We start from the raw sequence: 25,597 nt of genomic DNA on the forward strand, positions 1-25,597 counted from the left end.
TTTTATTGCCATTTGACGAATCTTCATGAATTAAAAAAAAATGTGTCACAGTGAGTCTTGTTGTGCATGGAAAGTTTCATGGTGATCCGTCAAGCAGCGGCTGAGAAAAAGGGGGTAAAAAAATACGATTGCCTATGTTAATTCCCGTAAGAGCATTGAACGCGACTACATCCCGAACAAATGGAAGGAATTTGACCAAATTTGACAGAAAGATAGATTTTGGTTCGCAGATTACACTTTCGAGTCTTCCTTACCTGGTGGCTGACACAGTCTGAGGCGACACCCTACTCCTGGGCATACTTCCACGGCTGCTGCCCGTCTCCCTCCTGCCGCCGCCACTCTAACGCGGCCGCCGTGTGGAGGGGGACCACATTTCCCTGCATTCCCAGCGGCGGAAACAGGAAGCCGCATCCCGTAGTCTCGCGTCTGGAGGCGCATAAATCACAGCTGAGATACTGGCTGAGCGGGCGAGTCTTCCTTACCTGGTGGCTGACACAGTCTGAGGCGACACCCTACTCCTGGGCATACTTCCACGGCTGCTGCCCGTCTCCCTCCTGCTGCCGCCACTCTAACGCGGCCGCCGTGTGGAGGGGGACCACATTTCCCTGTATTCCCAGCGGCGGAAACAGGAAGCCGCATCCCGTAGTCTCGCGCCTGGAGGCGCATAAATCACAGCTGAGATACTGGCTGAGCGGGCGAGTCTTCCTTACCTGGTGGCTGACACAGTCTGAGGCGACACCCTACTCCTGGGCATACTTCCACGGCTGCTGCCCGTCTCCCTCCTGCCGCCACCACTCTAACACGGCCGCCGTGTGGAGGGGGACCACATTTCCCTGCATTCCCAGCGGCAGAAACAGGAAGCCGCATTCCCGTAGTCTCGCGCCTGGAGAATCATAAATCACAGCTAAGTTACAGCCTCGTGGGACCGCACGCGGGCGGCGCCGGGCTAAGCCCGGGCAAAGGGCGGGCCCGTTTAAGCCCGTTAAAGACCGGGTAAGACTGGACTGGGCCCTCCCTTTTATATTTGAACTGTGGACTCTAGTTATATTTCCTTAGAGATATCACGCCAACTCTTAACTGATTTTTCGTAGAACCTTTGTTCGACAGTCTTTAGCGAAATATTAATGGTATGATGACTAGGGGTAGCAGGAGTAAAATTGGACAGGGGGCAGCGTATGTTACTGGGCCAATCGATCAATATATTACTAGGGCTAATGAGGCGATAAACCAAGGCATATCACTTCTGGAGTGTAGGGTTTCTCAGGATCTGGCCTTAGCCAAGCGATCATCAATGGGCTCTTTAGTGCTAGCCAAGACACCCACAAACCCTAGGGAGAACAGGCCTCTAATTGAAGTACGAGTAGAAACACATAGTGTGCCAAATATGGCCGATCCTTCGGCATCTTTGGTTCTCTCGGATACGCAATTAAGTGAGGCGCTTGAGAAGACGCCCAAACTTTTTGCGAGCCCGAGGCAGGAGGTCCCCAATATAGAACATTCAAGGGGAAAGAGGGAGGGCGCTACACCAAAACGAAAGAAGCCCAAGCTAGTGAAAAATCGTAAATCTAATAAAAAACCTCCCATTACTCATACGCCAGGAAAAAATGCACTTACACAGAGCGGCTCAATTAACATAGTAACGGATATGACAACCCTCTCCTTGAACCCAACAAATCTTAATAAGCCTGGTAGTCTGGGTGAGGGTTGCAAAGTTTGTGGGGTAAATAACCAACTATTACTCAGATTGGGAGAACTTATTAAAATCTACATGCAGCCCATCGAACTATCTCTTTCAAATATTGAAAAGCAGATAGCTTCTATGAATGCAACTTCTAATATTCAGACGGGTGTCGGGTTGGTCAAACCAGGGCGGTCAAAATTAAATAGCAAAAATCTAACGGTGGAGATGCAAGCTACAAAAGTAGCTACTAAAGGGCCAAACATAAAAACGAAGTCAACTCCAGCCGTATTGAAGAAGGTTATAGAGCCACTTAAAACCCCAGTCCCTTCTGACAATACGAAAGCTATGCCAGCCAAACCATCAGGGTCACTGTATACCAATGATAAGAACAGGGGTGGGAGTGGGCACCCTACACATCTACCACCAGAAGCAAGTCCATATGTTGAAATCATGACCGGAGTTCCCCAGCTAAGCCAAAATGTGGAGGAACCAACATGGTCCTTAAAAAACAAGGTACAGCATTGGCTTACTATTAATAGACCACTGCCACCTCATTGTGGTAGCAGGATCTTAATGGTGCGCAGGGTGCCCTGGATAGGAAATGAGAGGAAAAAGACCCGGGGGATTGCGTCATAGTCAACTTTGACGACCCCCGCACGGCCGATCATATTTGCTGTTGGGGTATGCGGGCAAAGAATGACGGAATAGAGACAAGAAGGCTTTCTTTTTTCTACCCCCCCATTAATCGATATAATGATGCCCCTGATTGGAGTAGGTCACAAGTAAGAAATTGGGATAGAAGAAGGGACTGGGATGATTGGTCAGGTCACGAAGGTAGAGACATAGCTCCTCTAGTAGGCTGGAGAGGTATACCAGTCGCGAATAGATTCAGCTGCCTAGAAGCAGTGGATTGACCACTATTGCGTACTGGACATGGCCTTGAGGGTATTGAATACCCCAGTCCCAAACCTTTACAACCCTTGGTTAGTTCTACGACTAATATAAATATAGATATTAGTTATATGACCCCAGTGATGCAGACAATTGACCAAGCAATCTTACAGGTCCCAGCTTTATGTCCCCATTTTACTTCCGTACCAGCGCCTAGTATTGCTCAGTCCATGCCTTCTATTGATTTTATGTCTTCTGTCGCACTCATGCCTTCTATTGAATACCCGGGTCCTCAAAATAGTGATGGTCATGATCTTAGGGGTTCATTAAAGATTCTTAGTTGGAACCTAGCAGGTATCCACAGGAAATTGGGCTTACCAGAGTGGAATGCTTTAGTGGAGGCGCATAAGATCTGTCTGTTCCAGGAGACCTGGAGTTTAGAACCACTCCATCGAGTTGGGTATGTTACATACTCTGTCCCTGCAGTACTCCGTAGAAATGGGAAGGGTCGCCCTTCAGGAGGCCTTCTCATCTGGGTAAGCATTTCCCTTAACTGCTGCATAATACTTAAGCATATTAATAGCCCAGATTTTCTAGGAATTTCCTTGAGAGGTCCTTGTAGGGGGCTAACCCTCGATTTGTTTAATATATATGTTAGAGGTATTAAATATGGGTCTACGTCCCCGATAGTGACCATTCTCGAAACAGAGCTCAGAGAAAATACTGTTGGTGCCCAAATCTTGGTTGCGGGAGACTTTAATTGCACCTATGAGCCTCTCATGACAGATGACATTCTGGACCTGGGTGAGGATGATGTTAGAAGGGGTATTCCAGCCCTAACTATTCCTCCGATCAAAAGATGGTCCCAAAGTGCGATTCAGTTAAATGCTCTAACGTTGGAGTTTGGCCTAAGAGCCACAAATGGTCGTACAAGTTCAGATCCCATGGGTGCTGCTAGATTTAACAGAGTCAATCACACCTCGAGGATCGATTACATTCTGCTAGATTTTTCACTCTGGGGATTAGTACAGGATATGGTAGTTTTACCTACTGTCGAAAGCGACCATAATTCGCTATCTCTGACTCTTAAAAACCCTTGGCTTAGCAAAACATTCGAAGTACCCCCTAAGCAAGCTCATAAAATTTCTGTCTCCTCTTGTGGGAGACGCTTGAAGTGGAATAAAGTTTCAGTTGATGAAACCAAACTTAATACTATTGATGTAATGCTTACAGCTTCACAAATGGAGTTGGATACTATTGATCCGGCCCTGCTTACAACTGGAAGGGTCACATCTATTTTTGAGGGAACACTTAGGTCTATTGGGGATGTATTTTTGAAAAAGGAGCGTGTGGGTAGGAACACGGCAACTCGGAACCTAAGGGGGTAAGCATGAATGGTACACATCTGCATGCAGGCACGCAAAATCTCTTTTGATTGAGGTTATTAAAAGCAAATCTCAAGCCCTGATACAGGGAGCTAGGAAAAAGTATAAGAAAATATCGGCAAGTGCAAGAAAGGAGTGGGAAGAAGAGTACTGGCGTACTTTAAAAGAGGCAAGCTCTGGGAAAGATTCAAGGCGTTTCTGGGATGCAATCAGAACCAGAAACAGACCAGATAGCGACCTCATAACATGTAACATTACTAGTCAAGTGTGGGTCAACCACTTTTCTAAATTGTATACTCGCCAATCTAGAAATATCACCACAGATGTACCCAATGATGAACAGGGCTGGGAGGTGGCTATAGTAAACCCTGACTTCCCAATAAAAAGAGTAGAGTATGCTATTGGTACTATTATGCCCCAAAAGGACTGGGAGGTAGATCCAGTAGACCCTGACTTCTCAATAAAAGAAGTAGAGTATGCAATTAGTACCATCATGCCCCAAAAGGCGGCCGGTCCAGATGGTATTCCCGGGGATCTGCTTTGTTCAGATATCCCGAAATGGGGGAAACTTATCTATTGCCTGCTTATTGCCATCTGTAGGGGTGCACCGATTCCCACATCTTGGAAAGGGGCGGAGGTTGTCCCTATTTTTAAAAAAGGGGCTAGGGACGACCCGTCGAATTATAGACCTATAAGCCTGCTGGACATAACCCAAAAGGTAGTCGGCAAGGTGCTGTTGGTTAGAATATTACAATGGATTAGTGAAAACAATATCCTTTCTGACTACCAGGCAGGATTTAGAGCAGGCACTGGCACAATAGAACAAGCCTTTAGATTGTTGCTAGTGTACTGGAAGGTGGTGGTCATAGGCAAAGGCAGTCTTTATCTCGCGTTTATCGATTTAAAGACTGCCTTTGACCTTGTACCTAGGGAGACTCTCTGGAGAGTCCTTACTGACATGGAGATACCACACTACATTCTACTGTTACTTGTAAGGCTCCATGAAAACAGCTTTGCCCAGATAAGATGGGGCACAGAGGGAGAGAAAACTAGCAGAATCCCGGTAGAGAGAGGGGTTCGCCAGGGATGTGTTCTAGCTCCCACCATCTTCTCCTTGTATGTCAACGGTGTGGTTGAGCATCTGCTGAAAGATCCTTCAGATGAACCATCCCTGGCGGGGGAGCGTATCCCCACCCTCCTCTTTGCGGATGATACGCTCTTGCTATCCAAATCCCCAAAGGGTCTTCAAAAATTACTCAATAACTTCCAGCTTTTTTGTGCAGAACGGGGCCTGGTAATCAATACTGATAAAACGAAATATCTTGTGATGAATCCCCCTAAAAAACCTATGCCTCCCCCCAAGTTTAATGCCGTACCTTTGAGGAGGGTGGATGTATTTGATTATCTAGGCATCCGTTTGTCGCACAATATGCAGTGGGCTCCTCATTTATGTAAAATGCTGCTAACCCACAAGAGGGTAACAGGGGCTCTTTTGAAGGAGCAGCGCTCCTGTGCATTTAGACCTATAGCCCCTGTTATTGAAATCTATGCAGCAAGGGGAGTTAGCTCGGCTCTTTATGGGGCTGAGCTATGGGGCTCATGTAACACTAGCGAATTGTCAAGATCTGAGAGAAAGTTCTGTAGGGCCATTATGTCACTTCCCCAGGGAACTCCTATGATCCCACTAATGCTTGACTTAGGTTGCCGCCCCATTGGTGATTTGGCAAAGTTCCGGCCCTTACTTTTATGGGCCCGGCTGTGGTGAGTCCCGGAGCTTGCCAAATATGCTAAAGGCCTCTCTGAAGTAATGTCATTCCCTGGGTGGCATAGGATAAAATGGCTGAGAGATATGAAAGCCCTCCTGTGTAACTTGGGTCTAAGTGAAGCCTGGGCAAATAGGTCTTCCCCCCCAAAGGCAACACTCAAGAGTTTATACTGGAATTGGATTGCAACCCAACGGAATACTAACTGCATATTGGGTAGACTTACGGAGGACTTTCTGAAATTTAAGGATTTGCCGATCCGGGAACTTTACTTAGACATTATTGAGAGACCATTTGACAGGACCCTTTATTTTAAATTTAGGACCGGGGCTCTTCCACTACATGCTTTTACATCTCGGTGGAAACCCCCAGTACAGACCACAGAACTTTGCCCTTTCTGCATTTCCAGACAAGAGTCAGTGGCACACTTTTTGTTTGAATGCCAGGAGTATGCACAACCAAGAAGAAGATGGCTTAAGCAATTGTGTCGTTTGTTAGGAACCAGGCATTATATTGAGGCACTACGTATTTTAATGTCAGACTCTCGCCCTTTGTATGTTTGTGCCCTTTCCAAATTTTTATCATGGGCCTGGTGCATTAGAAGCAAAAGGCTTAAAGGAAATGTTTAATCTGTTTTAAATAATAATTTATGATGTGCTTCTTTTATTGTAAATTAGGATTTTAAGGTCAAATGTAATCAAATTCTTTTTTTAATGTGAAGCTTTTATGATAAGTTTTTATCGAAATAAAGCCTTTTTGAATTGACTTGATTACACTTTCCAATGTAAATCCGTTCAGTAGTTGTTGAGAAATTTAAGGGAAAGCTAATGAGGATATCTGGGCGGAGCCTAAGCACAGATCTCATGCTGAGTGGCCCACGAGCTTGGCAGCCACCTTTGCAACCGACTAATATATTTATCACCTGTTCTACCTCTATCTCTAATGAGGGCGATCAGGCCGAAGTACAGGTGATATACCTGAATAATTGCTCCTTAGTGAAGCACCAGGATGAAATCTTCTACCTCCTGGAGTCTCAGTCCCCAGACATGTTGTCATTAACGGAGACTTGGCTCACTGAGGAATCCCCTCCTGACATACTCTCGGTCCTTCCCAATCAATACTATATTCTGCAAACTAATAGGACAACAGGGAAGAAGGTGAGGGGTGTTGCAGCTATTATTAAAAAAGAGCTTTGATTTGCAAAGTTGACCCCTGTAGATCTACCCTTGGTGGAAAACTTAGTCATCCATCTGGAGTCTTCGATCTTGTCCCTCACTTGTGTTCTGTCATATAGACCCCCAAATTACATTCAGGAATTCTCTCAGGCCCTTGCAGAATCTATCGCGCCCCTTCTTATAGGTCACAACAATTTTCTTGTTATAGGAGATCTAAACTACTTGGCTAATTAGGAAAGAGGAGGGCAGCAAGCCATTGACCTCACCGCCACCCTTAGCGACTTGAATCTGGAACAATTAGTAAACCTCCCGACCCACATTAAAGGACACATTTTGTACCAGATCTGGACCACCAAAATTTCGGTGAGGAAGTTGAGTATAGCCCCATGTGGGTGGTCAGACCATCACTTGATTTACTTCTCAGTGTCTCTGCCTAATGGTATATGTCCCCCTACTGGACCTGCCATTATCTCTAAAAACTGGGCTCGGGTCAACCTTGCGTCCTTCTGCGGGGAACTAAGGAAGTCTCTGCCTGTCCCTAAGGAGGACATCGAAGGCTATGAGCATGAAGTCACTAGCTGGCTGAGGGAGGTCTGAAATCACCATTCACCATTCAACAGAAACAGTTTCAAGAGGCCATGAGGCCAATAAATGGTTCTTGGATGACCTTAAACTGGACAAACTAAATCTTCGTCAAGCAGAAATGAAATGGCGGTCTGAGTATTCACCAGACCTTAAAATAAGGTATATCCAACAACTCAAAACGTACAAATATCTCTTTAGGCAAACCAAAGTGACTTATTTCACAGGTAAAATCTTGAATGCCCCCAATAAATCCAAAGAGTTATTCAAGATTGTCACAGTCCTCTCCAACTCAAATAGCGTTACTCTTCCGGTTATACCCTCTCAGAGTTAGTGTGACTCTCTCAATGCTTTCTTTGTGAACAAGATTGAGGCTATTAGAAAGAGCATCCCCTCTGGCCCCTCTTGCAATAATTCACCATCAAGCGGTACGAACAGTCATACGGTCACTTGCTTTCCCAATATAGCACAAGAGAACCTAGCTAAATTACTGTTTAAAGTCAAATCAGGTTCACCTAATTATATTTGCCCCCTGAAGATCCTAAGAGTAGTAGCAACCTCCTTTGTAGACACTGTATTGTCACTTCTTAATCAATCCATTAATACCGGGTTGGTCCCCAGATTCTGTAAAAAAGTAATTATTGTACCTCTCCCAAAGAAAGCAGGTGCAGACCCCGCAGACATGAACATTTTTTGTCTTGTCTCTCTCCTACCATACTTGGCAAAACATCTGGAGGCACATGTAGCCCACCATCTCTGCTCATTCGTAGAGGAGTCAGAGTTTCTGGACCCCTGTCATACGGGATTTTGGCCACTACACTCTACCGAAGCTGTGATCACATCAGTTGTAGACGTCATACGTAAGGAAGTAGACAATGGTAACACTCAAGCCTTGGTGCTACTAGATTTGTCTGCGGCTTTTGACACGGTCGACCACATCATATTGGCTGACAGGGTTTAGTCATGTCCAGAATTGACTACAATATCTCTCTTTATTTGGGTCTCTCAAAATTCCTTCTGCGCAGGCTCCAGCTAATTCAAAATCAGGCCGCTCGGCTGATAGCCCACCTGCCCAGATATGGCCACATCTCTAACTGACCAAGGACCTGGTCACTGGTTTTGTACGAGTGACATATGAGCCTCACTATAGCGTCCCTGTAACTTTTGTTTTTTCAGCGAATACATATGTGTGTATATATATATATATATTATCTACTGGCGGTCGCCAGTAGATAGTTATAGTTAGGACCGTGTTTCCATAGGAAATCTCAAAATTCTATTTTGAATAACTTTGGCGCCGGTTGACGAATCCTCGCGAAATTTTCAAAACTAATGGGGCGCTCCATTCAGCTCCTACCCTGAAAGTCTCGGGGTGATTCGTCAAGCGGGGGCCGAGAAAAAAGGGGGGTCCCAAAACGCGTTTTCCCCATGCATTTTTCCATAGGACCTTTAGACACAGCTACAGCCCGAACGGCTGAACAGAATTACTTGAAATTTGGCAGAGAGGTAGCCATAAGGTCAAGGAAGTGGTGTAAATCTGTTCAGTATTTCCTGAGAAAATAGCATTTAAAAGCATATCAATATCTATACGCGCGCAGGGTGCGCGCACCGTGCGCGCACCGTGCGAGCACCCTAACGTGCGCGAGCGTAATTCTGATTGGTGGTTACATGTTAGTCAACGTTCGAATCGGTCGAAATGAGGAAGTGTCGGCCGCCATTTTGTTTGTTTTCAGTGCGAGAGTGAAAAATGAAGGTGGCGAACGTGAAAAGGGGGCAGGGTAGAGAGTTCCTGACCCCCTAGCCTTTGTCAGGGGGTCCCTGAAGGACACCGAAGGCAGAATTTTATTTTTTTTAATCGCGGGGGTGCGCGCACAGTAAAAAAAAAAAAAAATTTAATACGTAGTTTATTGTAAAAAAAATATATCAAAAAAATAATAATACATAAATAAATTAGCATTTAAAAAACCGTACAAATTCACTGAAAAAACCATAGGTTTCACACACGTTATAGTTAGGAATTAGCATTTAAAAAACCTTGCAAATTCACTTAAAAAACCATAGGTTTCACACGTTATAGTTAGGTGGATATTTCACTCGTAAAAAACCAATGAAATTTCCCCGTTAGAGTTAGTTCAGATAACTATAACTCGCGCGACCGCCACTCTATCACAAGGATGATGTCATCAGTGATGTCATGAGTGATGCCACTGACCATGTCATGAGTGATGTAATATGTGATGTCATGAGCAGTGGATTGCAGGCGCGCGAGTTATAGTTATCTGAACTAACTATAACGGGGGAATTTCATTGGTTTTTCACGAGTGAAATATCCACCTAACTATAACATGTGTGAAACCTATGGTTTTTTAAGTGAATATATATATATATACACATACATATACACATGTATTCACTGAGAAAGACAAAAGGTTTCAAGGTATGTTATAGTTAGGTTGACGTTTTAAACACACAAAACCACAGAAATGTAGCAGTCATAGTTATAGTTATACTTATGTTAATAAACTATGACTCGTTACTTAACGGCATGAGTTATAGTTTCTTCAGATAAGTGTAACTATAAGTATAACTATATCTGCTGAATTTCTATGGTTTTGTGTGGGTAAAACGTCAACCTCACTATAACATCACCATAACCTTCTGTTTTTCAGTGAATTTCTATCTTTTTTAACCGTAAAGTAATATACAATTACTGTATGATGATACAACCATCGCTGCCAAGCACTACAGCCAACCCCCCCGCAAGCACCTAACCCCACGATGTGCATGGCCGAGGCTATACGTGGAGGCGTTTTGGGGACCCCCTTTTTCTCTGCCCCTGCTTGACAGTGGCTGCTGGTAGAGAATGGGGTGGCGGGGCAGGTGAGGTGGAGGGTTTGAAAAATATAAAGTAAAAATGCTCTTACCTTTTCTGCCACCTCTCCTCCGTCCCCACTTTGCTTCTCTTCCTGACTCCGGTCCAGAAGAAGCTGCAGGAAGCACCCGGGCCCACAGGCTCCAGTGAGCAAATCAAAGCAGCGTTGTGATTGGTCTGAGCACCGTGGATCGGTGCTCAGATGAGGACAGGGAGCATGTGCATATTCTTACAGCCTGGTGGGGATTATGCAAAGTGCACATGAATGCGTGGCTGGGCTAAGACGGGCAAGCAGTCATGCACACTTAAGTGTGCTGAAACCACTCCTTCTCCCTGAGCTACCAGCCCGCCCCGCATTAACCCAGCTGTGTAGGTATGAAGAATAAAATTATAATAACGTTATTTTTATCATTTTATTGTTCCCCTTTTCACTGCTCTAAAAGCAGTGGGGTGACCCTCCTCCACATTAGCGGAGGAACCGCCACTGTCGACAGATCACCCAGAAACTTTCAACATAACAGCTGAACCGACTCAAGTATAAGTTTTGAAAATGTAGTGTAGATTCGTAAAGCGGTGCCAAAGTTATTGTCAAAACATAAAATGCTTTTCCTACGGAAAGTTTAGTTCTAACTACATCTACTATATATATTAATTTATAAATAACTTTGTTGTACTTGTTTAATAAAAAGAAAACCGATATTCTTACCTTTTTTGGCAATAATCTCTTCCACAATATTTTGACACAATTGTTTTGTTATTCCCATTATGAGTACAGGAACACAATATTTTCTTAAACAATATTTTTGAGACCATATTTGTGCCTCCCGATATTTTTGTTCACAATATTCTGTCAAACAGTCTTATCTATTCTGTCCTTATGTTATCATATTTACCAGCATCTCAGGTCAGGACAAGGTCATGTTATGTTTTTGTAACACCCCACAGCCCCTTTTTAAAGGTTAAGCGTTCCCCTTCTCATCTCTCCAGTGCTCATAGCTGCTGAAGATCCTATGATTCAGCAGTCATATCAAAGATGCAGTGCTTTATTGCCACCTACACTTCCAGCTTTCAGCACAAAAGGAGTCTTCACTGTTTCGGCTCACGGTCCCTCACCCTCACCTTCTTCAGGCCATAAATCCTCCACTAGGGCCTCTTCCTGATTCTCCGCATAGGCAGGAGATAGAGTCCTGTCACCTTCTGGTCTACAGTGACTGCAGCACAAGTCCTCGAGGAGGACACTGAGGGGGAGTCCTTCATCTTGGGCTTGGTGAAAGGCCCAGGAGAAGCATGGGCAGAGGCCGGCATCGCAGCGCTCCAGCCTGTGGGCTTCAGCCCTCCGTCTGTACTTGATGGCCAGGGGGGAACTGGTGCAGGAACAGGGCCTCCTCCACTCATCCCTGGAAGAAAGGAACACAAGAGAGTGTGAAGAGAAAGGGCTAGACGAGATAACTGTTTGTAGGGACACACTAGAGCAAAAAGGAAGAGATATAGAGAAGGGAAGAAGGAATGAACGAGGGTAGAAAGTGGAAACAGGTGAAGAAAATTAGCAATGCAAAAAAGAAGGATGCTGTAACGAAGGGCAAACAAGAGGTAGGGAGTACGTAAAAGAGTAGACAAGAAACCTACATTAAAGAGACAAGTTGAAGGAGAGAGGACTGAATAATAAGTGAAAGAGGTAAAAAGAAGTACACACTGATAGGGAAGTATGAAGAATATGAATCAAAGAACAACTGTGGAACACAAGAAAAAGAGAGGAAAGAAACGAGTGAAGGCTATAGAGGAGACAGGAGAAGGACTCTTGGAACTGACAAAAACATAGTGATGGAAATTAATAATGATAAAGGTGAATGAAATAAATCAATGACATCTAATTTATGTGTTTGACATATGTTACTTATTTTTTGGATATATTTCTAATAAATAGTGAGAATTGTCCATGGCTTCAATATGCTAAACTCTACTCCAGCATAAAATCCTGTGAGGCCACGCCCACGGATTCCCATTTGTATCCAGGGGTCAACTTCTCAGCCAATAGGAGTTGAGGTGGTCATTTACCCAATGGACGAACAGCCTGTAGGCATCATCATCTCAAAGGGTATTTATCAATATCACAAGGGTTTCTAGTAGGAGCAGAATGCTCTTGATAGCTATCCCTGGTGTGTGATACAACCTCTTTAGAAACAACTGCACTGGTTTAATGACTATCCTGACCATTTGTAGCCCCTGCTCTCTGATTTGCTGCCCCAGGGCCCGTGACACACTACATAAAAACCCATAAATAACATATATAATGCAAATTAATTTTGTTGGTGGCGAATAGCGAGTCCTCTAAAATTCACAGTCTATGTACTGCTTCGGGCTTTGGTGTTAGCACACATATGAGTGGAGAGATAGGGCAAGTCTGCCTCGTGTTAGCAATACTTTTATTAAGATTTGTTTGTAATTCATTTTAATACTTTAAAGGGAGGCATTCAACAAAACGTAGAATTAAATTAGTTTAAAAATGTAACCTTGTACATCGCCAATGAAACTTCAATGTACTCCTATCCCAGGTGTAACACAATCTTTCCAGTGGTGACCCACAAAAGGAAAAGCCCCCTGCAGAATGCAATGAGGGGCCCTTAGACTACCGTATCTCACAAATATTTATACCCCTGGGCTGAAAGGGGGCCCCATAGGGCCAGACTGGGAACCCAAATCAGCCCTGGCAATTCTGTCACACCTGCCCCCTCGGGGTGTGCAAGTGTGAAGCACTGCTGCTTTTGTTACGGGAACCCACCCTTCCAGCCTCCCAGGGAAACGCCCAATGCCCGCTAGGGCCAGCCTGGCCCTGGGGGGGTCCCGGTGCCATGGGGCCTGCTGAGGCCTGTGTTACACCACTGAAACCTTCCATCCCCCTCTCACTATGCCCTATTGCATATTATTCATGATACACCAACCAACAAGCGTGCATGGAAGGAGATCCCTCCAGATGAAACAGTCTCATGCACAGTTCTGAGTTAAAAGAGTCCCAGTGCCCTAAGTCTCGCGGAGGGGTATCAATGGGCAGGTTAACTCTCGGGATTCTTGTACCAGGTCTTCCAGTAGAGAGCTAAATATCTCTCGAATGTTATTTCTGTCTTTCATGAGGTGGTTCTTCCACTTTCCACAGCCCTAGTTTCCACAATGTCCATATCCACATATAGAAGGTCGGACCTAATATTTTCTTTCAGTTCCTTGCTATCATTGTTCTGACAGTGATCTGCAGTCCAAATATCAGATACTATTTCCACTCCCCCATTTGCGGCCACTCCATCAACTATTACCATTAATGCCATGGCATGGACTTATGGAATTGGAAACCCTTTATAGAATTAATTGCAGGTAAAAACCTCTGTACACTGCCTGGATCTAAGAGGGCATGCTCACCATATTAATACTGGTGTGCCTTTCTCCCACAATTCCTTCAACATCTATCTGTGATTTCCAGAAATATCCTAACCAATCTGTAAGTAATTCCATACTATCTTCTCATGATCTTTAATGAGCATTACCCTGTGGTAAAGATATGACTCACTAGGTCAACCCAGCCTTTCTCTGACCCAGATTCTCAGCCCATCTTTATCTAGTTTCTTTCCTCTGTGTGGACAGTAATCAGTCCAGGCGCAACTCCAACCATCTCATTATTGGTGAATGTCATTGTAACGAATGCAGACACTGTTTTCAGACTAGTGGCGGTATTTGAAATTCCTTGCCAGTGTCGGGTTTGATAGCATCTAAATCCTACCATGTCCGGAAGCCTAAATGCACTGCTGTATTCTTCAAAAGATCTAAGGTTCTGCCCCAGAGATAGATTAGACACTGTCCTAAAAACACTGTTTCGCCACTCGAGGAAAAACAACGCTTCTAACTCTGGCTAAAAATCCTGGTTACATTTTCCATTGTCAGTGTGGACGGGTATGTTGTGAATCTGTGTGCCATTGCTACAGAGTCCCATTTGTCTAAGAGCTTGCTTGTCACCTGACTGCATTATACATTTTGAGGTATGCCCCCCGCGGGAGCCAAGCAATATCCCTAAGTGAGCCCCTCCTCCTGCTTTGTCCATGTGGACCCGATTGTCGTGTCTACGCACTCTCTCAAAGACGACAGACACGGAGGGTTCTCTATTCACGTTCTTTATTTCCTTCTTTACACCAGCATGTCATTCCCTCAACTGCCAACCTGACCTCCAGCTCCACCTCTTCCTGTCACTCCCGTCCTCCCCTATCTCCGCCCATCCTGCTCCGCCCATACAACCACTAGACCCCTCATCTCTACATCTCCCCTTTTGTTAGCAATGAACGGGGTCACTAAGAGTTACATCTCCTCAATCAGCCGCTTGGGCTGACGGATTGTTTGTCGCGGGCGGAGTGTTCGGCCTTCAGGCACTGTGTCAGATTCTGCTCCGGGCGGCTGCTCCGCTGAACTGTCACCCTTGCTCTGTGTTGCAGGTTGCAGAGTTTGTGGAGTTGTATGTTGCGACTCTAGAGTCTCTTGCAGAACCGGGCTGCACTTCTGAAAGTGAGACACATTCCGGGTCACACGCCTGGTGTCTGACTCTGCTGTCAGCATGGTGCCTTTCTGACGAATGACCGTCAGAGGTTCTGCTCTGAACTTGCTGTCTGTCTTCTTGGATTGTTCTTGCTTGACAATCACGCAGTCCCCTTCATGGAACGAGAGGGAGCGAGCCTGCCGTCTTCCATCTGCGTACGCTTTCATGGTGTCTTTACGAGCTTTGTCAGTGGCTTCGACCTCCCGATGAATACGATTGGGAGAAATGGGTCGCAGCGCTCCCTCCCAAGTGGGTATCCGGGTCCTGACCGGGCGCCCCAACATGAGTGTAGCAGGGCATTTGCCCGTGGTGGCGTGCGGCGTTGTCCGGTAGGCTCGGAGCACATCATTGAGGGCTGCCTGCGGGTCTCTTTTGTCCAGAGCGGCCTGTTGGAATGTCCTTTTTAGGGTGGCCATGAACCTCTCCGCTGTGCCGTTGGCCTGCGGCCACAGTGGTGTGATCCGTCGGTGTCGCACATTCATGAGCGTCAGGAAATCACTGAATTCCCGGCCATTGAACGGAGGCCCATTGTCTGTCTTCACCTCCGCGGGTAGACCCCAGGCTGCAAATACCTCATCCAGGATGGTGAGCGTGGCAGCTGCGTTGGTGGACGGGACGAACCGGGCGATGGGAAACCTTGAGTACTCATCTATTATAACTAGCACATACTTGCCCGATGACATGGGGCCGTAGAAATCCATGGCCAGTTCTTGCCATACTCCTGGTGGCAGGGGCGTCATCTGGAGTGGAGCAGGTGGGTCTCCGTGCCTTACCACTTGGCACTGCAGACAGTCTTTTAGGGTGTGTTCTACCATTTTGTCTAGGAAGGGGAACCAGACACGTTCACGGAGCGCTCTTTTCGTCGTGACTACTCCTCGATGACTTTCATGTGCCAGGTTGACGACTCCCTGTCTCAGTTGTTGGGGTATCACAATTCGAATGTCTCGCAGCAGTAGTCCATCAGGTGTGACGGATAGTTCTTCGCACACATTCCGGAATGCTTGCCACTCCTGACGCCTTGTGGTGTCACCTTGTTCGTCCTCCACCTCTTCGTGCCGCCACCTGTTCGTCCGGACCCTTTGGATTACCTGCTGCAGCATGGTGTCTTGCTGGGTGGCGTCCAGGATGGCTTCTAGGGGAACCGCCGGTGGCCGTGCTTGGTCCACCACAAAATGGACATACTCGTCTGCCATGGACGGTGTGTCTCGATGAGAGTCTTCTGGGTGGCGCGACATATAGTCAGCCGGGTTGGCAGCCTTCCCTGGCTTGTGCACGATCGTGAATGTGTACTCTTGCAGACGGAGTCCCCACCTCTCGATGCGGGGTGGCATCTTGGACCGAGGGTTGCCATAGATGGTGACGAGGGCTTGGTGGTCTGTTACCATGGTGAAATGCTTCCCGTAGATGAACACATGGAAGTGCTCACACGCCCACACCACCGCAAGGCTCTCCTTTTCCGGTTGGGAATAGGCTTTCTCCGTGTCGGAAAGGCTCCGGCTGGCGTGCGCCACAATGTGGCGGTGATCTGTGTCCTTGTCATATTGAGCCAGGATGGCTCCTAGCCCGACGGGGCTTGCGTCCACTGTTATTTCAGTCTTGCGATCTGGGCTGAAGTAGGCCAGGCTTTCCACCGAGCCCACTGCTCTCTTTATGGCCTGGAAGGCTTGCTCGCATTCGGGAGTCCACTCAAAGGCCTGTCCTTGCTTGGTGAGCGTGCGAAGCGGGTGACTTATTGTGGCATAGTCCTTGATATACCTCGAACAGTAACTCGCCATGCCGAGGAAGGATCGCACGTCACTGACGTCAAGTGGACTCTTGGTGCTGTTCAGAGTACTCACTTTGGCCGGGTCTGGTTGCATTCCGGCTCCTGAAAAGATGTGGCCAAAGAATTTCAGTTGCGACTGATGGAACTCGCATTTCTCCTTGTTGAGCGTGAGGTTAGCCTCCAGGAGAGCATGGCAGACCCTATCTAGGGCCGTGTCGTGGGCCTGGAGTGTCGCCCCATAGACTAGAATGTCATCGCTGTAGTTCAGCGTATTTGGGATGTGATGTATCGTTTGCCGGATAGCTTCTTGGAATATTTCAGCGGCTGATGAAATGCCGAAATTCAGTCTCTTGTACCTGAACAAACCTAGGTGTGTTGCAAATGTTGTAATGTAGCGGGAGCTCTCATGCAGTTCCAGCTGATGATAGCCTTTGTTTAGGTCCAGTTTGGAAAACACCCTCGCCCCATTGAGGGCGGCAATCATGTCACTTAAGTGAGGTCCGGGATGACGCTCCCTCTCAATGGCGGTGTTGGGCATTCTCATGTCCACACAGAGTCGCACTTTCCCGGGTGTGCCTTTCTTTGGTACGATCACGACGGGAGATACCCACGGTGTGGCGCCCTCCGTCCGTTCGATGATGCCGGCGTCCAGCAGGTCTTGTAGCTCATCCTCCACCGCTTGTTGGAGGTGGAACGGAACCTTCCGCGGGTGTTGGGCAACCGGGCGGACCTGGTCGTTTATGTGAAGGCGGATCTGACCTCTGTTCATTTTCCCGAGTCCCGAAAACAGTTTTGGGAACTTGTGCACGGTGTCATTTTCACCAGTGACGCGGTACAGGATTTCCACCAGTTTCAACCGTTCAGCGGTTGGCAGACTGAGGAGACAGTCAGCTTCCGGTCCCTCGATGACGTGAATTACGGCCGGAATAGATGTTGTTCGGTGCCTTAGTGTCGTTGAAAACTTCCCTAAGCATGGGAGCGGCTTCCTGGACATCCAGGTGTAGACACGCACATGTGCGGGGTCGAGCCGAGGCCGAGGGTTCATTTTCTGGTACTCGGTCACTGGGATGTAGTTGAGGGATGCCCCGCTGTCCATCACGAACTTTGTGGGATGCGTGCCAACGCAAATGTCCAGCCGAGGGTATTTTTTGAGCTGATCGGGGTCAGCGATCATGTTTGCATACTCTACGGAGTACTCGTGTTCACTCGAAGTTGATTCGGAGTCTCTTGACGGTGATCTTCTAGACCATCTTGACGACCGTGACTCCCTGCTTGACTGGGAGGATTTGGAGGAGGACTTCCGGCGGTCACGTACCGCTCGCGCGTGGTGGCGGCGCGTCTCACCTCTTGGTGACCTCGTGGAGGCTTTTTCCTTCTCCCGGCGATAGTCACCGCACATGGTCTCAAAATGGTTGTTGCGACCGCACTTGTGGCACTTCTGTCCCAGGGCCGGGCACGCTCCGATGTGTGGGAAGTCGTACCCGCATCGGTAGCATCTTCTCAATGGCGCCTTCTTCCCATTATCCTGGCGCTTGCTTCTCTTCCCCGAATCAGGCCGTCGATGACCGGGGCGACGATGGTGTCTCGATGGCGGCCGAGCTTGTCGTTCCCGCTCTTTCGACCACCGGCGAGGGCGGTCCGTGCGTACCTGACAGACTACCTCCTTGCGGTCCACGCGTCCTGCCTCCATCGTCTTGGCTTGCTCTTCGGTCTGATCATGGAGTCTCGTGATCTCTTCAATTTCATCCAGCGTGTGGCTCTTTTTCAGTAACTTCCTGCGTAGCGTCTCCGACTGGCAGCCGTCGATCACCCGTAGGCGAATGGCGTCATCCGTCGAGAACTCGTCGAACTCACAGTGGCGCGCCAGGCGCCGCAACCTTGTGATGTATGAGCCCATGACTTCATCCTTTTCTTGTCGCGCTCTTTGGAATACGTATCGTTCATAATCTACATTCTTCTTGTGCACAAACTTCCTATCCAGGGCGGCGCGCACATTCGCATATGTTCCCGCGTCCGCGGCGGGGAGTTCCTTTATCATCTTGCTGACATCCTTGCCCACGAGGTTCCGAAGTGCGATCAGTTGATCCTCGTCCCCTGTCACCTTCGAGCCTTTAATGTAGTCCTCGAAGTCTTCAATCCACTCTTCCCAGCGAGGGCCCATGCTGCTCCCGACCACGAGCGCTAGGGGCACTGGGGGGCGCAGATGCGTCATCCCCATGATGATTGGCTTCACATCTTGGCGCACTGGAGAATGGGCTGGGGATCCATGAATCGACATCGTGGTGGGTGCGTGATGCGTGCAGCGGCAGCGCAGAGCAGGACCAGGGAATCCCTTGTGGAGTCTTGTGCTGTATTTAGGTAAGTCCCCACTGTTTATTTTCTTTCTCTTTTTTTTTTTTTTTTTTTTTTTTGTATTTGCCTGTGCTTGATGAGATTTCACTGTTGCCTGACTTCAAAATGGCCGCCCGGGCCTTTTTACATGGAGCGTCTGAGAGCCCGCCTGACTTTAAGATGGCCGCCGGCTGGGGAGCGTGTGCAGACGTCCCACGTGGTGTCCGGCTCTCGAGTCATTCATTCCGAGGCAGCGCGCTGCTTGGACGCCTCCTCTCACGGTCTGTTTCATTTATTGTTATTTCTTTTCACTCACGGCTTCACAGGCGGGCGGGCAGTCCTCACGTTCACTGCTCCGATCTGGCCGGGGGGGGAACACGCACGTCGGCGCTTTCGCTTTCCTCTCGCCTGTCACGGCGGCGGTCCTCCTCACCGCAGGGCGCTCACTCAGCTCTTCACACGCTGTCGCGGGTGGCGGCGCTTCGCTGGTTCCTTGCTACCAGCCTCTCATCAGCTTACTTGGCGTGCTGGTGTTTCGGGAGAGCATCCAGCTCCATCCCATCCTCGTCGCCAGCTGTCGTGTCTACGCACTCTCTCAAAGACGACAGACACGGAGGGTTCTCTATTCACGTTCTTTATTTCCTTCTTTACACCAGCATGTCATTCCCTCAACTGCCAACCTGACCTCCAGCTCCACCTCTTCCTGTCACTCCCGTCCTCCCCTATCTCCGCCCATCCTGCTCCGCCCATACAACCACTAGACCCCTCATCTCTACACCGATGTTAGCTTGAGAGACAGGTCAGTCTGATCATTCACCCAGTATTCTTGATTGTGCCCCTTTAGAGTAGTTTCCCACATCTGGAAATGCAAAACATCCTTTTTTCCAAGGCCCTTCTAGAATGTTGTCAAAATCCTGGTCAGTTTTCCTAACAAGACAAAATTCAAAAGATCACGAGTCACCGGTTGAAAGACCTCATGTTCCATTCGGACTAGAATATATATATATAGACATCTACGCATAGTTTTCATTTTATTTGCTACTACTCTGCCTAGCCATGAGTGTGGATATATCAACACATAGCATTCACAGTCACTTGCACCTTTCATAGCTGCCAAGTGGTTATGGGTGACGTTTCCATGGTTTCAGTGTACTTAGGAGTGACATTTAATGATTAAATGAGTGACACTTGGAGGACACTTCCTCTTGAGTAAAACCAAGCAATGAAGTGCATTGGAAAAGAGAAACATAAGAACGTATTCCTTTTGAAAGATGAGAAACTCTAAAAAGTTCTTGCTGCAAAACACCTAAAACTAACTACCACCGCTTGCAGAATCTCAACAGCTGGCTGGTGTGCTTGCATTAGAAATATGGCAAGTCTCTAATGAAAGTATAATGGGATATTTAAGTGGTATAACCACATGTAAAGTGACTATGGAACAAAATGAGATTCTCAGTTCTCCAATTACCTGGGATGAGATAGAGAATGCTATTTTATCTCTAGCATCTGGCAAAGCTGTTGGGGCAGACGGCATCCCCCTTGAGTTTTTCCGGACATTTCGACAAACGCTGAAACCTTTTTAGGTCTCGCATAGGGCAGCGCATGCGCTGCCTCTCCGAGGCATTAAGTAATTTGTAAATGTGTTGAATCTCCGCCTACTGCAGCTCTTTGTCAGTAATTGGTTCCTGAGCTTGTCTGTTTTAGTGTGTTGGTTTCTGACAGGCTAATGCCCTTTGTCGATCAGCCTTTACTTTTTTAAGAACGCCCACGCAGCACCGCCTAACTACAGTAAACATGCTTTATGTGGCATGAAGTGTTTCAGTTGGAACTCTTTTGTTTCTTTTCGTGGCTATTGCTGAAAGAGTTTAGCTGTGTTTAGTTTGAGGCATTGGAATGAAGTGAATTGGGTCAGTAGCGTGTTTTATTATTATAGCTGTGTTTACTTTGAATTGGGTCCATAGCGTGTTTTATTAGCTGTGTTTTCTTTGAGGCATTGGAATGGAGTGAATTGGTTCCGTACTTTTAGTGTACGATGGTCCGTTTCTGCTATTTATTTTGTTTTCATTTTTTTTTTCAGAACAATTACACTGTTATTTAGCGCGTTTTACTTATGTAACTAGAAGGGTTTAGCTGTGTTATTTTGCTGCATTGGAATGGAGTGATTTGGCTCGTAATTTTAGTGTACGATGTTCCTTTTTCTGCTTTTTTGCTTATGTTTATTTATTTTCCCGGGAGAGTTGCATTGCTATTTAGCGCGTTTTGATTTATTTTCCCGGGAGTTTGGCTGTCTTTACTTTGTGGCATTTGAATGGAAAAGACCTTTCGCATCACTCTGTGTCTTCATTTGCATCTCTTTGAGGCTGGGAACGAAGAGATTACAATCTATACTGCCCATTTTAATGTACTTCATTATCTTGGCCTGGTTTCGGTTCTCAGCTGCCACAAACAAGCTGACACTTCACACCATACCAGACTTTCTGTCTTCCGATTTTTTTACCCTTTTCACACATTATTCCCAATTGAAGGGGACTGCGAAGTGGCTGTGTGCGCGTAGCGTGGATGCGGGTAGGAAACCCTTGAATAATAGTGTACATGGGCGCAATGCTTCAGGCTCTTTTATAATTGTCCCTTGTGCCTTTATGAATATATAGCAAATGGCACACCATGTACTGACTTCGTAAGGATAGCAGGATGATTTGATGTGTGAATGAAGTCCCGTAAATATACGATCATACTTGATATCAGCAGCGAGCGTGAAGCGTGTTGATGTGTAAAATGGTATACATTTGCCCAAAACAAACGTTTCTTATTTACAACTGTGCTCGTGTTATAAGGAACATCAGTTTAGCCTTTGGTGCTATTTTGTTGTTGTAACCACATGGGCTCACTGTTTTCGGGTGTTTTATACTTGCAAGCTCTAACTTTATTAATCCCTCTCGAATCTCATCCCATGTTCTAAGTATGTAAAGACGGCAGGATGATTTCATGTTACAATTTCGTGCTGTAACTATACTATCGCAGCTGATGTTAGCAGTGAGCGTGAAAATTCATCATTTTGTAGACAAGCACGCCGTCGTGCATAAAACTAAACATTTGTATTTGAAACTATGCTTGTTTTATAGTGTATATGGGCTCAGTGCTGCAGGCATTTTTTTTAGTTGTAACTTCTGCCCTTATTAATTCACAATAAATGTCACATTATATTCCGAGTGTGTAAGGATAGCAGGATGAGCTGAGATAACAATTACGTGCTGACATTATACTATCACACCTGCTGTAATCTGCCAGTTTTGCGAGCATTGGAATGGAGTGATTTGGCTCGTAATTACTATCGCAGCTGATGTTAGCAGCGAGCGTGCAAATTCCTGATTTTGTAGACAAGCACGCCGTTGTGCTTAAAACTCAGCATTTGTATTTGAAAATATGCTCGTCTTATTGTGTATATGTGCTCACTGCTGCAGGCAGTTTTTTTAGTTGTAACTTGTGCCCTTATTAATTCTCAATAAATGTCACATTATATTCCAAGTGTGTAAGGATAGCAGGATGAGCTGAGATAACAATTACGTGCTGACATTATACTATCACACCTGATGTAATCTGCGAGTTTTGCGAGCATTGGAATGGAGTGATTTGGGTCGTAATTACTATCGCAGCTGATGTTAGCAGCGAGCGTGAAAATTCCTGATTTTGTAGACAAGCACGGCGTCGTGCTTAAAACTCAGCATTTGTATTTGCAAATATGCTCGTCTTATAGTGTATATGGGCTCAGTGCTGCAGGCAGTTTTTTTAGTTGTAACTTCTGCCCTTATTAATTCTCAATAAATGTCACATTATATTCCAAGTGTGTAAGGATAGCAGGATGAGCTGAGATAACAATTACGTGCTGACATTATACTATCACACCTGATGTAATCTGCGAGTTTTGCGTGCATTGGAATGGAGTGATTTGGGTCAGAATTACTATCGCAGCTGATGTTAGCAGCGAGCGTGAAAATTCCTGATTTTGTAGACAAGCACGGCGTCGTGCTTAAAACTCAGCATTTGTATTTGGGAATATGCTCGTCTTATAGTGTATATGGGCTCAGTGCTGCAGGCAGTTTTTTTAGTTGTAACTTCTGCCCGTATTAATTCTGAATAAATGTCACATTATATTCCAAGTGTGTAAGTATAGCAGGATGAGCTAAGATAACAAGTACGTGCTGACATTACACTATCACACCTGATGTAATCTTGGAGTTTTGCGAGCATTGGAATGGAGTGATTTGGGTCCGTAGTTTTAGTGTACGATGGTCCATTTCTGCTATTTATTTTGTTTTAATTTATTTTTCCGGAAGAGTTGTACTGCTATTTAGGTCGTTGTATTTATTTTACTAGAAGGGTTTAGCTGTCTTCATTTTGCGGCATTGGAATGGAGTGATTTGGCTCGTAATTACTATCGCAGCTGATGTTAGCAGCGAGCGTGAAAATTCCTGATTTTGTAGAGAAGCACGCCGTCGTGCTTAAAACTCAGCATTTGTATTTGAAAATATGCTCGTCTTATAGTGTATATGGGCTCACTGCTGCAGGCAGTTTTTTTAGTTGTAACTTGTGCCCTTATTAATTCTCAATAAATGTCACATTATATTCCAAGTGTGTAAGGATAGCAGGATGAGCTGAGATAACAATTACGTGCTGACATTATACTATCACACCTGATGTAATCTGGGAGTTTTGCGAGCATTGGAATGGAGTGATTTGGGTCGTAATTACTATTGCAGCTGATGTTAGCAGCGAGCGTGAAAATTCCTGATTTTGTAGACAAGCACGGCGTCGTGCTTAAAACTCAGCATTTGTATTTGGGAATATGCTCGTCTTATAGTGTATATGGGCTCAGTGCTGCAGGCAGTTTTTTTAGTTGTAACTTCTGCCCGTATTAATTCTGAATAAATGTCACATTATATTCCAAGTGTGTAAGTATAGCAGGATGAGCTAAGATAACAAGTACGTGCTGACATTACACTATCACACCTGATGTAATCTGGGAGTTTTGAGAGCATTGGAATGGAGTGATTTGGGTCCGTAGTTTTAGTGTACGATGGTCCATTTCTGCTATTTATTTTGTTTTAATTTATTTTTCCGGAAGAGTTGTACTGCTATTTAGGTCGTTGTATTTATTTTACTAGAAGGGTTTAGCTGTCTTCATTTTGCGGCATTGGAATGGAGTGATTTGGCTCGTAATTACTATCGCAGCTGATGTTAGCAGCGAGCGTGAAAATTCCTGATTTTGTAGAGAAGCACGCCGTCGTGCTTAAAACTCAGCATTTGTATTTGAAAATATGCTCGTCTTATAGTGTATATGGGCTCACTGCTGCAGGCAGTTTTTTTAGTTGTAACTTGTGCCCTTATTAATTCTCAATAAATGTCACATTATATTCCAAGTGTGTAAGGATAGCAGGATGAGCTGAGATAACAATTACGTGCTGACATTATACTATCACACCTGATGTAATCTGGGAGTTTTGCGAGCATTGGAATGGAGTGATTTGGGTCGTATTTACTATTGCAGCTGATGTTAGCAGCGAGCGTGAAATTTCCTGATTTTGTAGACAAGCACGCCGTCGTGCTTAAAACTCAGCATTTGTATTTGAAAATATGCTTGTCTTATAGTGTATATGGGCTCAGTGCTGCAGGCAGTTTTTTTTAGTTGTAACTTCTGCCCTTATTAATTATCAATAAATGTCACATTATATTCCAAGTGTGTAAGGATGGCAGGATGAGCTGAGATAACAATTACGTGCTGACATTATACTATCACACCTGATGTAATCTGCGAGTTTTGCGAGCATTGGGATGGAGTGATTTGGGTCAGAATTACTATCGCAGCTGATGTTAGCGGCGAGCGTGAAAATTCCTGATTTTGTAGACAAGCACGGCGTCGTGCTTAAAACTCAGCATTTGTATTTGGGAATATGCTCGTCTTATAGTGTATATGGGCTCAGTGCTGCAGGCAGTTTTTTTAGTTCTAACTTCTGCCCGTATTAATTCTGAATAAATGTCACATTATACTCCAAGTGTGTAAGCATAGCAGGATGAGCTAAGATAACAAATACGTGCTGACATTACACTATCACACCTGATGTAATCTTGGAGTTTTGCGAGCATTGGAATGGAGTGATTTGGGTCCGTAGTTTTAGTGTACGATGGTCCATTTCTGCTATTTATTTTGTTTTAATTTATTTTTTCGGAAGAGTTGTACTGCTATTTAGGTCGTTGTATTTATTTTACTAGAAGGGTTTAGCTGTCTTCATTTTGCGGCATTGGAATGGAGTGATTTGGCTCGTAATTACTATCGCAGCTGATGTTAGCAGCGAGCGTGAAAATTCCTGATTTTGTAGAGAAGCACGCCGTCGTGCTTAAAACTCAGCATTTGTATTTGAAAATATGCTCGTCTTATAGTGTATATGGGCTCACTGCTGCAGGCAGCTTTTTTAGTTGTAACTTGTGCCCTTATTAATTCTCAATAAATGTCACATTATATTCCAAGTGTGTAAGGATAGCAGGATGAGCTGAGATAACAATTACGTGCTGACATTATACTATCAC

At 45.8% G+C, this 25,597-nt stretch overlaps 1 protein-coding gene across 1 annotated transcript in view; it reads right to left on the reverse strand.

Moving 5' to 3' along the window:
- LOC146859260 (uncharacterized) overlaps positions 1–25,597 on the reverse strand; it is a 122,255-nt gene that overhangs the window by 60,138 nt on the left and 36,520 nt on the right. Inside the window, exon 2 of the mRNA XM_085646966.1 lies at positions 11,469–11,746. Coding sequence (XP_085503092.1) covers positions 11,469–11,746 — 278 coding nt within the window. The remainder of the gene's footprint in view (positions 1–11,468; positions 11,747–25,597) is intronic.

This window comes from Triturus cristatus, chromosome 3_2 (genome assembly GCF_964204655.1).
Source record: "Triturus cristatus chromosome 3_2, aTriCri1.1, whole genome shotgun sequence".
Taxonomy (NCBI): Eukaryota; Metazoa; Chordata; class Amphibia; order Caudata; family Salamandridae; genus Triturus; species Triturus cristatus.